General features: G+C 38.0%; 2 protein-coding genes across 5 annotated transcripts; one reads left to right on the forward strand and one right to left on the reverse strand.

Moving 5' to 3' along the window:
- Positions 1-424: 424 nt before the first annotated feature.
- On the reverse strand, positions 425-7,234 carry LOC135673160 (uncharacterized). 2 transcript variants are annotated; one of them, XM_065181947.1, is made up of 2 exons: positions 6,426-7,234; positions 425-904 (listed from the first exon to the last, which is right to left on the reverse strand). In XM_065181947.1, exon 1 carries the CDS (start codon positions 7,131-7,133, stop codon positions 6,444-6,446), a length of 690 nt encoding a protein of 229 aa, XP_065038019.1. In that variant the 5' UTR covers positions 7,134-7,234; the 3' UTR covers positions 425-904; positions 6,426-6,443. The 2 variants fall into 2 exon arrangements, with proteins under 2 accessions (XP_065038019.1, XP_065038020.1); XM_065181948.1 differs by having other exon boundaries at positions 6,397-7,234.
- On the forward strand, positions 7,222-11,972 carry LOC135673159 (uncharacterized). 3 transcript variants are annotated; one of them, XM_065181946.1, is made up of 9 exons: positions 7,222-7,639; positions 7,802-7,951; positions 8,037-8,077; positions 8,996-9,059; positions 10,161-10,349; positions 10,818-10,889; positions 11,091-11,251; positions 11,332-11,450; positions 11,543-11,972. In XM_065181946.1, the coding sequence occupies exons 2-8, from the start codon at positions 7,805-7,807 to the stop codon at positions 11,447-11,449; spliced, it is 792 nt and encodes a 263-aa protein (XP_065038018.1). In that variant the 5' UTR covers positions 7,222-7,639; positions 7,802-7,804; the 3' UTR covers position 11,450; positions 11,543-11,972. The 3 variants fall into 3 exon arrangements, with proteins under 3 accessions (XP_065038018.1, XP_065038016.1, XP_065038017.1); XM_065181944.1 differs by having other exon boundaries at positions 7,222-7,591; XM_065181945.1 differs by having other exon boundaries at positions 7,222-7,591; positions 11,546-11,972.
- The last annotated feature ends 837 nt before the right edge of the window (positions 11,973-12,809 follow it).

Raw genomic sequence — 12,809 nt, forward strand, 5'->3', positions numbered from 1 at the left:
AGAATGCAAGGTATTTATAGGTCTCCCACAACTGGGAGTCAAGTCGGGTCCCATCCAAAGGAATCAGCAGTTTCCCAAAAGAAAAGCGTCTTTTCGCGTGCGTGAAACGGAGTCGTCGTTCTAACGGAGTCCGTGTCAGAGGAGATCTGCCACGCGTTCTGAGCTGAACGGCCCATCGATTGGGCCCCTTCCAAGCCTAATGTTCGTATGCCACCCCGAGAAAGAGAGCATTGTGACGGTTATCGTTTTGTTAACAGAGATGGTGAGTCTCTTCCGCACACAACAACATAAATGGAGTTGGGTGAGCAACTCATAGAGATGGTGAGTCTCTACCGCACACAACAACATACACATTCAAATCTCATCAGGACCAAATTCTATTCACCATCTAATCAGCTGTTGCAGTGATTGTTTACCACTTCAATTAACCAAAGAAACATCCTCAGAATAGCATTTGAGATCATCAATGTCAAATGAACAGAGTACATGAACAAATACTCATGATCACAAAGTAGCTACATTTGCATGTCTTGCAACAAGAACATTGGATCACAAAACAGAGAAGGATACAACTTTGACTGGCACACAACAACCTGCGCAGCGGAGTAGAGTTTCACCGTGGAATATCCCACCCTTATCTTCCGAGGTAGATTACAATTTACTAGAAGCAATGATGAACTCCGTTAACAGTTCCAATCAAAAGTCTTACTCCTACACCAAGTGATGATACAGATCATCTACAATGAGCACATAGTGAGCCTTCATTTGCAGCTACCACTATAATTCTTCAACCAATTAAGAGGATGCCGAGCAAAATACTAGCATCCGAATTGCAATATAATCTTTCTAAGCGCACAAACCCGGTCCTCTATGTAAGCTTGTTATAACATCTGCTTCTTTATACCTGCACATGTTCCACACAAATATTTTAGGCACAAAATTTTAAGTGCAAAAGTTGTATGATAATTAGGCAGCAATTCCTAATTGTAGGTGATATTCCTGAAAAGAAAACTCACAAATACAGTTATGACATGGACTCTGCTGTTAACTAATGCACTAATAGTGTAACTATAATAAATGTTACACTATAAACCCTTTTTTTTTTATGATTGATGCATTTGAACATGATAATTCATCAATAATTCAAATACAAAAAGAGAAAGCAAAACCCAACAAATTATTTTGAATAGATGGATCTTGATATAATGACCAATTCATTTCAAATTGTTCCAGTGTCATCCAATCATCCTACATATCAAACATGTGATGTCACATTCTCACACAGCAAAATGTCAAGTGATGTTGCATATGAATAACGACCCACAGTTTAATCCTCTTTATTTTATTTCCTAATTGAAAAACCAGATTTAGTACATGTCTCATCACTTATTATTTACTTCCTATTTTTTCATAAATTGTTATGGAAGACATTCCATCAATAATTATTTGTTTTCTACTTATAAATACCTTGATAGAGAATATTTTAAAAAAATTCTATTTAAAAAAATGAAATAAAATTCCTCATATTAATTAAAATTCTATTTCCCTTTTTACTGGTCTTGGAGGGACTTGATTGCAAGGGAGGACTAAAAGAAAGGAGTATGCCAGAGTCATCATCTTTCCGATATTGTAGGTTCTTCACTACCTTCTTTATTTAATGATTTTATTTATTTAAATGATAACATGTTCCGTTATTGAAATTAATTATCTATTTTGGTATTAATCAAGAAATAATATACACAAATAGATATAGCAATATGCATACTATATCATATTTGGACTTTGAGATACAATATTGAAGAAATTGTTTATTATAAACTTGCTTTAATTTGTGAATACAGGCTATGGATTAATGGTTTAGAAAATTATATAAAATTAACTTTAATTGCTGTAAAAATTAAGATTATGATTAAGATTTAAAGTTAGAACTAAGATATTAAATATATTAACCAATATCAATTGGTCTTTTTTTTCTTTTTATTGTTGAAAGGATGTTATTAATTTACGTACAAAACGATTTGTAAATTTCTATTAAATTTCTAAATTGCATGATATTATTTTTTTTAGTATACATGTTTTTATTTATTTATTTAACTCTGAAACCCAAAAAAACAAAGAAGAGAGATGGTCGATTGGTCCGACACAACCCAACGAATGGCCTTATCTGGCTGAGCCCAAACCAGGCTAGTTCAAGCTGACTTTGGGTCGTTCCAGGCTGATCTAAGCTAGATGACCTAGTTTGCGAACTAGGCTAGTTCAAGCCCAGGTTAGGGTCTGATAGATATTTTCAGAGGTTCTTATGGTATTCTACCATGGATTTATTACTTGGAAAATTTGATTTATTTTGACTTTGACCAATTGTTTAGAATGAAATTAATATTTTAATATAATGCACATGGAATATTGATGTTATTGATGCCATTTACATATGCCATGCCATGTTATATGTATTACATGCATATGATCCATTGTTGAGATAAATAAATATACCATGTTGGACACATTATTCTTGCATACATAGATACAAGTATCATGCATGAAAATAAGTTAAAATAATGATTTACTTATATTGGCATTGGTATGGTCATAAGATCTCCAAATAGTTATACTCCACATAAAAGGAGCTATGATTATATTATGGAATAAGTGGCACCTACTGAATGAATTCACTATGAAAAATAGCCATTAATTGCTTGCTTGAATGATAAAATACAATACTGTAAAGGTAAACATGCCAATCTTTGCAGGGTAATTCCCTTCAAGGCCATTCTTTCCTATGGAAATAACTTATTCTCATTCATTGTTTTGGCAGGTGAGGATCCCTCTACTTCATCCACATGCTGTTGAGAGTGTAACATGGATTCTCTAAATTCTCAAAAAGAACTCATCTTATAAAATAATAAATCATTATCTGTTAGGAGAGTGCACTATCTAAATTATGACCATGGATAGTGGACTAATAATCATGACTCTATGTGATTATGTGATGCAACCTATACATCCTCTGCATGTCATGTTACTATATGATTATGATATTATATTAATTGCAATCTCAATTAAGAAATTTTATGTTGTTTAACAATTTTGTTTTCAGGATATGCATACCCAGTATGATTGTTGAAATTTTTTTTCAGAAAGAAAAATCAGAAGATCAAGTTTAAAATTATGATTTGGCACCAACAATTAATGTGTCTCAAGGGATTTTTGCTTTATTTATAGATAGATTATTCAATCTATGATGACTATGTAAGTGATTGAGATAATAAAATGGACAAAAAAACAGTTTGTAGCCATGAATTCTTAAAGAGACATTTATGCAAGTATGAATTTATTGGTCTAGAGTTTTGTCATGTTGGGTCGTAACATCCAGCCCCTGATTGGATAAAGGACCCTTAGCCCTCGATGGCTCTTGATTCTTGGTCCTTCTCGATTCTCTTCCTTGGTCCTTTGCTCTTGCGCCTTGAATAAATGATGGGTCCTACACACTAAAGATTCAAGAACAATACTTGTTTGAAGGGTCAGGTTCACCGGCAACTCTTGCCATAACTTCAAGGGGACAGTCTCCCTCTCCAAAAAAGTTCTCCACACTCGTAGGAGTTCCTTTACCATAGGCTACGGTATGCATGCAGTCTCCATTATTGTCCAAAGAATTTGGGCAAGGGTACGTTGAAAAAATTATAGCAGAGATAGGGTTAAGGAAATATATTTGATGTGACTAAGGGTTTCATTGGGTACTCTAACCATGCATCTTCAATGACAATGGACGATCAAGGTAGTGCTGTAAAAGTGCAGAATCTCATGGTTGATTTTGGTCCGAGTATTTGATGTGACTAAGGGTTTCATTGGGTACTCTAACCATGCATCTTCAATGACAATGGAGGATCAAGGTAGTGCTGTAAAAGTGCAGAATCTCATGGTTGATTTTGGTCCATGGAGATGACTTTGTACATCTTTGGTGCAATGAGCCCTAAGATGTGTGAAGGATCTTTCTTGGGCTTATCACCTATATGGTGGGAGGACATCAAATTGCTGGAGACAAGGTGCCACTACAACAAGAAAAACACATGTTGCCATGATATTGAAGCTTTGAAAGGAGAGCAATTACTGACTGAAACTGTTAAGGTCTCAGAGGTTGCCATTTTCCTAATCATACCTGGAATGAGCCACAGCAGCATGAAACTAAGTGCCACTTATGAGCACCGGTAATACAACTTATGGCCAACTTAATAGTAGACTACACTACTACATAGATTGGAAGAATTATGACAGTTGGGCAAGTTAGAGCACACTGAACTTCTGACTTTGCTGTTTGCAGGGAGAACCTTCATTGGGATGCTCACAACTTATCAAGACCTGATGGGATAACTGATCCATTATTTATTGAGATTAAATCATCGGTCCAAAATACTTAAGCCAGGTTAATAGTAGTACCCCATATAAGGCTTAGCCAGTGGGAGCTTCGTACCATATTATGATATTATCTATAACCCCATCCATGGTAGTTATTTCCTCATTGAATCTCCCATCATATCCAATCCGATGTCTCTTTTGATATCATTTATCATGGAATAATTGATCTAATAACCTGTTGAGCCTAAACCATTGCCTCAAGATACTTAAGCCTAAGTTATTGGAAGTACTCATCACACTCTTAAGTTAAGCCTTTGTTCACACAAATCAAGATGCTATAGAATTTATACAAGTATCAAGGAAACAGTGAAAATTGAAGATTAAAATAATTTCTTAAGGTTAAATATCTGAAAAAATTCACTTTTTGCATTACGCAACAGGCTAGGAAAATAAATACATAAGATTGCTAAGCAACAAAGACTGACACTATTTTGATTGTAATTGATATGATCAATTGTTCAAAATTGACATAAGAAAGCAATGTATCTTTAAAGAAATTTGATAGATCAGATAAACAAAAAAGATGCCATGGTTCATATCTATATAAGCAGAAAAGTCATTATGGAATTACGTATGACAGGTAAATTGCTCAGAATATCTTAAAAAAACTGTACCAATTATTGAGAAAACATATGTTGGTTTCAACATTACAATATGATATTCTTGGCTTCTTGCAATAACTTGTAGAATAGCACATGTTCATCAGCTTTACTACAAAATATTTCAACTGAGAATTGAATTACTGATCAGCAATAAAAAGTCAGATGACAACATCATATGGTGACAAAATTTTCCGATTATTTCTTTATTAAACGAGAAGCTCATAAATTTGATGATAGTCCATTTCAGCTCGGAACCGATTGTAGTGTATTGCACTTTTAGTTCCTTAGTCTTGTTCTCAATTCCCTGTCAGTCATATTTTCAACTTCCCTAAAAGTTAAGGCATGACAAAATCAGTTATGATAGTTCGAAATAACAAGCTCCTGATGAAAATTATAACAGAAAATCTGAACTTTTATAAATAATAAAGAATGCACTCAGTATGAAGAAGCAAAAGAAAATTTTGAAGTACATATCCAAGGCTAGCCATTCAGGGCACAACATCCTCAACTAAAAGTGAAGCTTGCTTTCAGTTCAAGGACAACTTCAGAACCAAAAACTGTTAACAAGTACTTATTTTTGCAGAGTCTGGACATATTTTAATTCTTATGCTTCAAACTTCTAAAAGAAAGGAATCCTCATCAAGAATTAAAGCCCCCTGATTGGGTTCTTGAAGAAACAAGAGTTGATAAAGGACTTGCAACTTGTTGTTTCAGTTGATGATCAAAGAGATAGCTTGAAAGCAAGATGCAGTCTTTTTCCGATAAAAACTCTGAACTAATATTTGTCAACTGACACAACATCAACACTAATAATATGTGAGCAACAGGATAATATCTTTGTGGTCAACACTTTGTGAGGAAAAAAACCTCTTATAAGGATACAGCAGCAAGAGCAGAAGGTGGATATTTGGGCACCTCACTCAGATCAAGATACAACCAGTGGTGTTTCTTATTCACGGATGAGTTAGGAACAAAGGTTTCACCCACAAGTACACTGGCTTTTGCTGGTTCCATAGGAATCCGATGTTGAAGCTTTGGTGATAAAGGGTAATTTCACCCAGAAAAGATCCGGTTTCTAGGTCATAGGAGGATGAAATAAGTAGCCTTGCACCAAAAAGGACCGAGGAACTTGCTTGATTTGTTTCATAAATGAAGATATATCTAGAGAGAAAGATGCACATTTTCTTGCCATACAAAACATTTAAGTAAATGAGGTAGGACTGAAGAACTTGCTTGATTTGTTTCATAAATGAAGAGATATCTAGAGAAAAAGATGAGTAAATGAGGTATTAAATAGTAATTACAGAGAGCAACGAGATAATCTTTGTTATGAAAGCCAAATAGGAACTCTATAAGGAAACAAAATCCTAGAAAGATACAGCACCAGAGAGTAGAGGGTGGGCATTCGGGTACCTGAGCGACAGAAGTCGATCAAGATCCCACCTTTGTCGCGGACAACCTACGGAGGCCCTCGTCAGCAGCGACCAGGGATGCATCAATGTCAATCGCGGTCTCGTAAGCTTTTGTCGCCTCATCCAGCAACCCCTTCTCCTCGTAGCATTCGCCTAGGAGGCAGAAGGCCTTGGCGTTCTCGGGACTGAGCCGCACTGCCTGGAGGAGGTCGGAGAGGGCCTGGTCGAGGCGGCGGCGTCGGTTAACAGCGAGGTGGAGCTCGGCGCGCTTGAAGAGGGCGTCGCCGCGCTCGCGGGGGGCGAGGGATTTGGAGGCCGGGGGGGAGAGGGCGGCGTCGAGGGAGCGGAGGGCGGGGAGGCGACGGCCGAGGAGGTCGAGGGCAAGGGCCTTGAGGATGTGGGGTGCGGCGTCTCGGGGGTCGAGGGCGATGGCACGATCTGCTTCGTCACAGGCGGAGCGGGCGAGGGCGGTGGTGGAGCGGCCGCCGCCGCCGCTGCTGTCGCCGGAGGGACGAGCGCGGGCGCGGGCGAGGAGCTGGGCGCCGTTGACAAAGTGGCGGCGGGCTTGGAGGGAGGACTGGGAGGGGCGGCGGAGGCGGGAGAGGGCGTGCTTGGGGAAGGAGCGGAGGCCCAAGAAGGCGGCCAAGGTGAAGAGAAGGACCAAAGCTTGCACCCATACTGACGATTCCATGACCGTCCCTCCCAGCATCGCGTCCCTCGAGCTCAGTGCTTTGCTACCAACACCACCTTCCTCCACTGCCGCCGCTACTGTTAGATGAGAAAGCCAAGAAGGCTGATCAACTCGTTCGATTACCAGCACTCCGCAATTAATGAATCGTTTTCTTTCGTCTTCCTCCTCGGGTTGGGTTGTGATGGATCGCGTCGGACCGGCCTCTTTGATTTGGTTCAGGTCTGTCGATTTGGACCGCGTCCGCCAAACTCGATTGCTTGGGCGGATGACTGCCCGCTCAGACCCAACGAATAGACCATATTAAGATCCCGAACCCAACATAACCCCACCACAGACAACCTCGCTGACCTCACCCCCGCCGCCACGGTGCTCGTTGGAACCACCGCTCCTGCGGCCGCGACTCCACCGACCTCCGTCCTCGGCCACAAGCACACGATCTCCTGATCTGATACTTCCCAGCGCCCTCCTTCCACCACGTCAGTTCCGATCTTTTCCTCCTCGTCCTCCAATTTTGCATCTTTGCCGTGGGTTGATCTGAAAGTTCTCGACTTTTTTTATCTGTGTTTTTGGGATTTCTCTTAGGTGTTGCTATGTAGGATCTTGGAATCAGAAAAGTGTTTAATTTATCTGTGTTAATGGCTTTTATGGGTGCTGCTTCTGATAAACCTGTTCTTCGGCATTGACAGACAATGATGCTGAGACGATTGGTGGTTCGTTTTCCTACTTCGGTGTTGTTCTCGGCTCAGAAGATACACACTCCCATCCTTGGAGAGCGGCCTCTCCCTCTCAATCTCCCTTCCCAGACATTCTTGCGAACTTTCCTCGACCTCCACCAGGTTGACTATCTGCATGCTGCATTCGATTCTGTCTTACCATTGCTGACATTATCTGATCACACGGGTTGATGTTTACCATGTACAGTTTGGCAACAAAGAGGCGATTGCGAAGGAGCGAGATAGGCTGTAAGTGAGATATATTTATCTTGAATGAACAATAGCTTCCTCTAAATTAAAGGGCAATAACATTACTGAGTCAAGAGTTGGAGAAAAAGGTGATAGTCTGTCAATAAGGATTGAATATGGATTGAAGGGTAATATCTACGACAGAAATTGCCATGTAGGAAAATTATTGGAATTGACTCCCGAACAGTAATATCTATTGTAGATATTTATAATGGATTGGTTGATACTAAGGAGAACAGATGAGGCAATGTTGGAAAGGAGACAACAAAGGAAATCGAGCAATTTTCTCGGGCCCATTTTATATCTTCCATGCTTGCAAGTATGTGAAAATATTTTCACTTCATAAAAGCCTATATCACATCTAATTTTTCTGTCTAGCTACTCCAATACAAATGGAGCAGAACATCAAATTGTAATAGGGTAAAGAAGCAAAAGAGAAATACAAGAGCTTCTAGTCAAGAATGTTACTCATAAGCAAATGCTGTGTCAGTTAGATCATAGGAAGATTTTAAATGTTGTGGAAAACCTTTGTTGTTTCTCAGTTTTTTTTAGAATTTTGATAGTTTGAATTTTCTCATGAATATAATCTTTTGTTACAAAGAGGACTAATCAAATGGTTCAAATTCCACATCAGACAAGGATTTACATGTGAAAAGACTGCTGAGCTCCATTGAATGAATTGTAAACAGTTAAGGTTCAATGATGTCAAACTACGGTCATCTTGAATAATTCAATCTTTTAGCTAGAATATCTATTAGGAAGTAATGCCCCTTTCTTTTGCTATTCGTTCTTGGATGTTTTTTGGGTGCCATGGAGTTATAGATTTGAATGCATAATTACACACAAGAATTCTAGTTGCTAAAAAGTTGACAGTTTCTAAGAATATTTGACAACAATTCATCGTCTGTGCTGGTGCAGTTCGGACGAGATAAACAGAGGATATTTTGCTGACATTTCAGAGATCCGTAAAAATGATGGCAAGGTGTGATGAATTCCTCAGAGTCTATAATTAAGTCTTCTGTCAAATTGAGCTATGGAGGAACTTTATTTCATCATGTGAAACTTCTGAAGTTTAACTTTTTGAAATATTGATTTGATGATTATCTAAAGGACGGGAGAATCTAACTTGCCGTGATTTTGTCATACAAAGCTTTTACCTGCTGTGCAATGTTTGAAATATGTAATTACATGTGAAAGTAACCAAGAAAAACTGCTTGCAGAAAATACGTTGGGAAATGGACAGATAAATGGAGAACATTAGTTAACTATTTATCGATCTAATCATCTGAGGAAATCCATTGAGTTATCTTCTGTGTCAAAACCACTTCTATTGCACAGAACATTTGCCCGTCTTTGACACCTTCTGGGTGGAATTTTGTCTTTAACTGATATACTAAAATCTTGAGCTTCATTTTACATGGTTCCACATATAACAAGTTTTTTTGCTAAAGGTATAATAAACTTTTAGGTGCTTATTAATAATTTTAAATCTATACTTTTATCAATTCTTGGATTGTCATGATGGGCACTTAACTTCCACCATTCCTGATCATGTCTTCCAAGTGTAAAGATTACAAAATACATGGAGCTATGCTTTTCGCATCATATTCTTGTCATAGAACATAGTGTGACTATTTGGTTAGACACAACGAATTTTCTTTATCAATATTTTGAGCAGCCTTAGGTTGCACAAGTTGTTTTTGGCCGTTTTCCACTCATTTTGAACATGTGTTGACACTTAGATTGCCTTTTTTTTCTCTTTTTTTTTTTTTTGCATAATCATGATTTTCTATGCTTATATCTTAATATCTGAACATAGGCTTCTCCAGGTCTTTTGGTGTTGGTCTTACTGTCCTAGTCTTTCAGCTTAGGCTCACTGCATGTCGTACATTCTTAAATCTGCATATCACATTTCATCATATATTGTATACCTGGAATTTGCTCTTTTTTTCAAGGTCTAAAAAGGGAAAATTATGCATATTGGATGTTTTTTTTCTTTCTGACCAATGAAGGGTGACAGAAATATATAGTCAGGATATACAATGTAATGTTGAGTTTGATCAGATCATATGCTTCTTTGCAGATTGCAATGGCAAATAACACTATTATTCCATCATCAACGGCTGTCAAGTTCCCGGACCTGGAAGTAAGCTTCCCAGATGGTCGATGTGTGAAATTGCCCATCAATGCAGCACAAACAGTAACTGACACCAGTCAAATGCCTGCTCCTTATGTGTCATTATTATGTCTCTCATTTCGAGCAAGCTCTCTGGTAGGGTAATTCTTCACATCGTTTGTGAGTTAAGATGATTTCTTTGGGATGATTAATGATTCTTTTAGTAGCAATTGTAGTCTCTTTAAAATGAGGTAATTTTATTATTGTAGTATTGCTGTATGCTCCATCTATGTCTGTCAAGTATTTTTGTCCATCGGTTTGATAATACTTGTGGATCGTCACATGTCTTTGGATGAGGCATGTATGTATTCAACATTCTGTTTAGCAATAACCTGATCAGGTGTCATTTCATGTACCAAAGTATGAATCATGTAATCAATATTTATCCTTTCATCGACAGTAAAATGTTTTCGCGCAACTATGCATTTGGATTTAGCTGTTCTTCTTGTTCAAGGAACTCGCTAAGATCTGTTCTCCTAGATATATACACTTCAATATTTGGTGTTCAATGTTATCTATTCTAATGTGGATACACCTTGTTAAATCTTCATTTCCTTTGAACAGGGAATGGTTGAATCATGGATCCTTCCTTTTCGGGATTCTTTTAGTGATGCTGGGACAGTCCAAATATACGAGGTAATTAAACTGATCGGTTTTAAGGAAACCAGTTCACATGCTTACATGCCATATTGTTTATGCTTATAAACAACTTTAATTAACATGGTCTTTAGTTTTGTCTGTGAATTTGCACAAGATGCTGTTGCATAAACATCTTTCTGGTGATCCGAGGAGCATAATCTATGGTACTTGTGTCTTCATAACTTTAATTCTTTTCAGGTGTCATTCATAGACTCTTGGCTATTATCACTGGGTCCAGCAAGGCGTCTAATCCTCAAGATGATGAGGAAATCCAACGATCCTCACAGACAGGTCATGTACTCCTTCGGCGACCACTACTATTTCAGAAAAAAGCTTCAAATTCTGAATCTACTCACAGGGTATTAGAGAATCTCCAAACTAATCCTGCCACTAAATAGAGCTATCCTGACTTGGGAGTAACCATTGCTGCTGCATGCAGGTATATCTTCCTGCTTGATGGCTTAGGCAGGATTAGATGGCAAGGTTTTGGATATGCAACAGAAGAGGAACTTTCATGGCTTCTATCAGGCACTTCCCTTCTATTAGATGAGAAATGAGGTGACTTTCCTAGCTGCTCTTCTTTTCTTCCCTCCTTAACTTCCATTGTTGTTGTAAGTCAATATCAAGTTCTAAACCGACGCAATTTGCAGCAGAAGTTCAATTATGAGTGGCTAAGGAGATCAAAAAGCTACCATGACCTTAGGTTATTTAGTTCCTAGAATGATTTGGACAAGTACTTCTACCAAAAAGGGAGGGGAGAACAAAGAACAATAAAGGAGAGAGAAAACAACTGCAAATCTATGCAAAAACAGAGCAGTTGGGGAAAGACCTCATTTACTTGCTTGCTTAAGCCTGAAACAAAAATTTTTGCAGGTGTTTCCATGATACTTATAGTAACTGTGAATGCCATGTACATTGGTGCCAATTTATGAATGCAGCGGGCTTACTGGAGCCAAGCAATATAGAATGTCCTAACCATTTTAAAAGGATCAGCATGTAAAGCATGTGAAGTCAAGATTCTCTATTTTGATCCATGTAAAGCATGTGAGTCTTATTACACTGAGGCTTATGATTTTTTCACTTGTGTTCACGAAGGATCAGCACGTAAAGTCAATATACCAAGTCATGCTCGAAACAGTATATGCCGAGTGATGATACATGTCGAGACATATCGAAACAGTACATGCCGAGTGATGATATATGCCCAAAAAAAGTTAAAAAATCTTCAAAACATGTCGAGACATATCGACGAAAAATCTTCAAAAATAAATACTAAGATGTACCGATCGATACATCTCGATAACAATCAAAATTCAAAATCTACCAATTAGATTTTGATCATTATTGTCCGATACAAATCTCATATTGCTTGATCTCGATACGGGATCAAGCATCGATATCCTCTTGGATTGATACATATCGTCCATTCTTGATGGTACATATCGATGGTACATATCGAAATTAAGAATCCTATATAAAACATCAAATGCCAAGCAAAGTGTCATAATGTGGACTACGCTGTCTAAGGATCATGATAACAATTTCCCATAGCATGCTTCCTGGTTCACCGTACAACCATGAAATATAAGCACATGTTCATTGTAAACCATCCATGAGAGAATTATCTGCTTATCACATGCAGATGAGAATGGCCATGTAAAGTCATTTGCGAAGCAATAATGATAAATCAAGCATTGTAAACCATCCATGAGAGAATTATCTGCTTATCACATGCAGATGAGAATGGCCATGTAAAGTCATTTGCGAAGCAATAATGATAAATCAAGCATTTAAAACTAAAAACTCTCGCAGCTGCAAAGAATTTTTAGAAGGAATTGCTTCCATGAAGATGCTTGTAATAATCCATAATGAAAGCACATTGGCAACTCAAATTTGAATCCACAAAAATAAACTACT

This window comes from Musa acuminata, chromosome BXJ1-5 (assembly GCF_036884655.1).
Source record: "Musa acuminata AAA Group cultivar baxijiao chromosome BXJ1-5, Cavendish_Baxijiao_AAA, whole genome shotgun sequence".
In the NCBI taxonomy this organism is placed as follows: domain Eukaryota; kingdom Viridiplantae; phylum Streptophyta; class Magnoliopsida; order Zingiberales; family Musaceae; genus Musa; species Musa acuminata.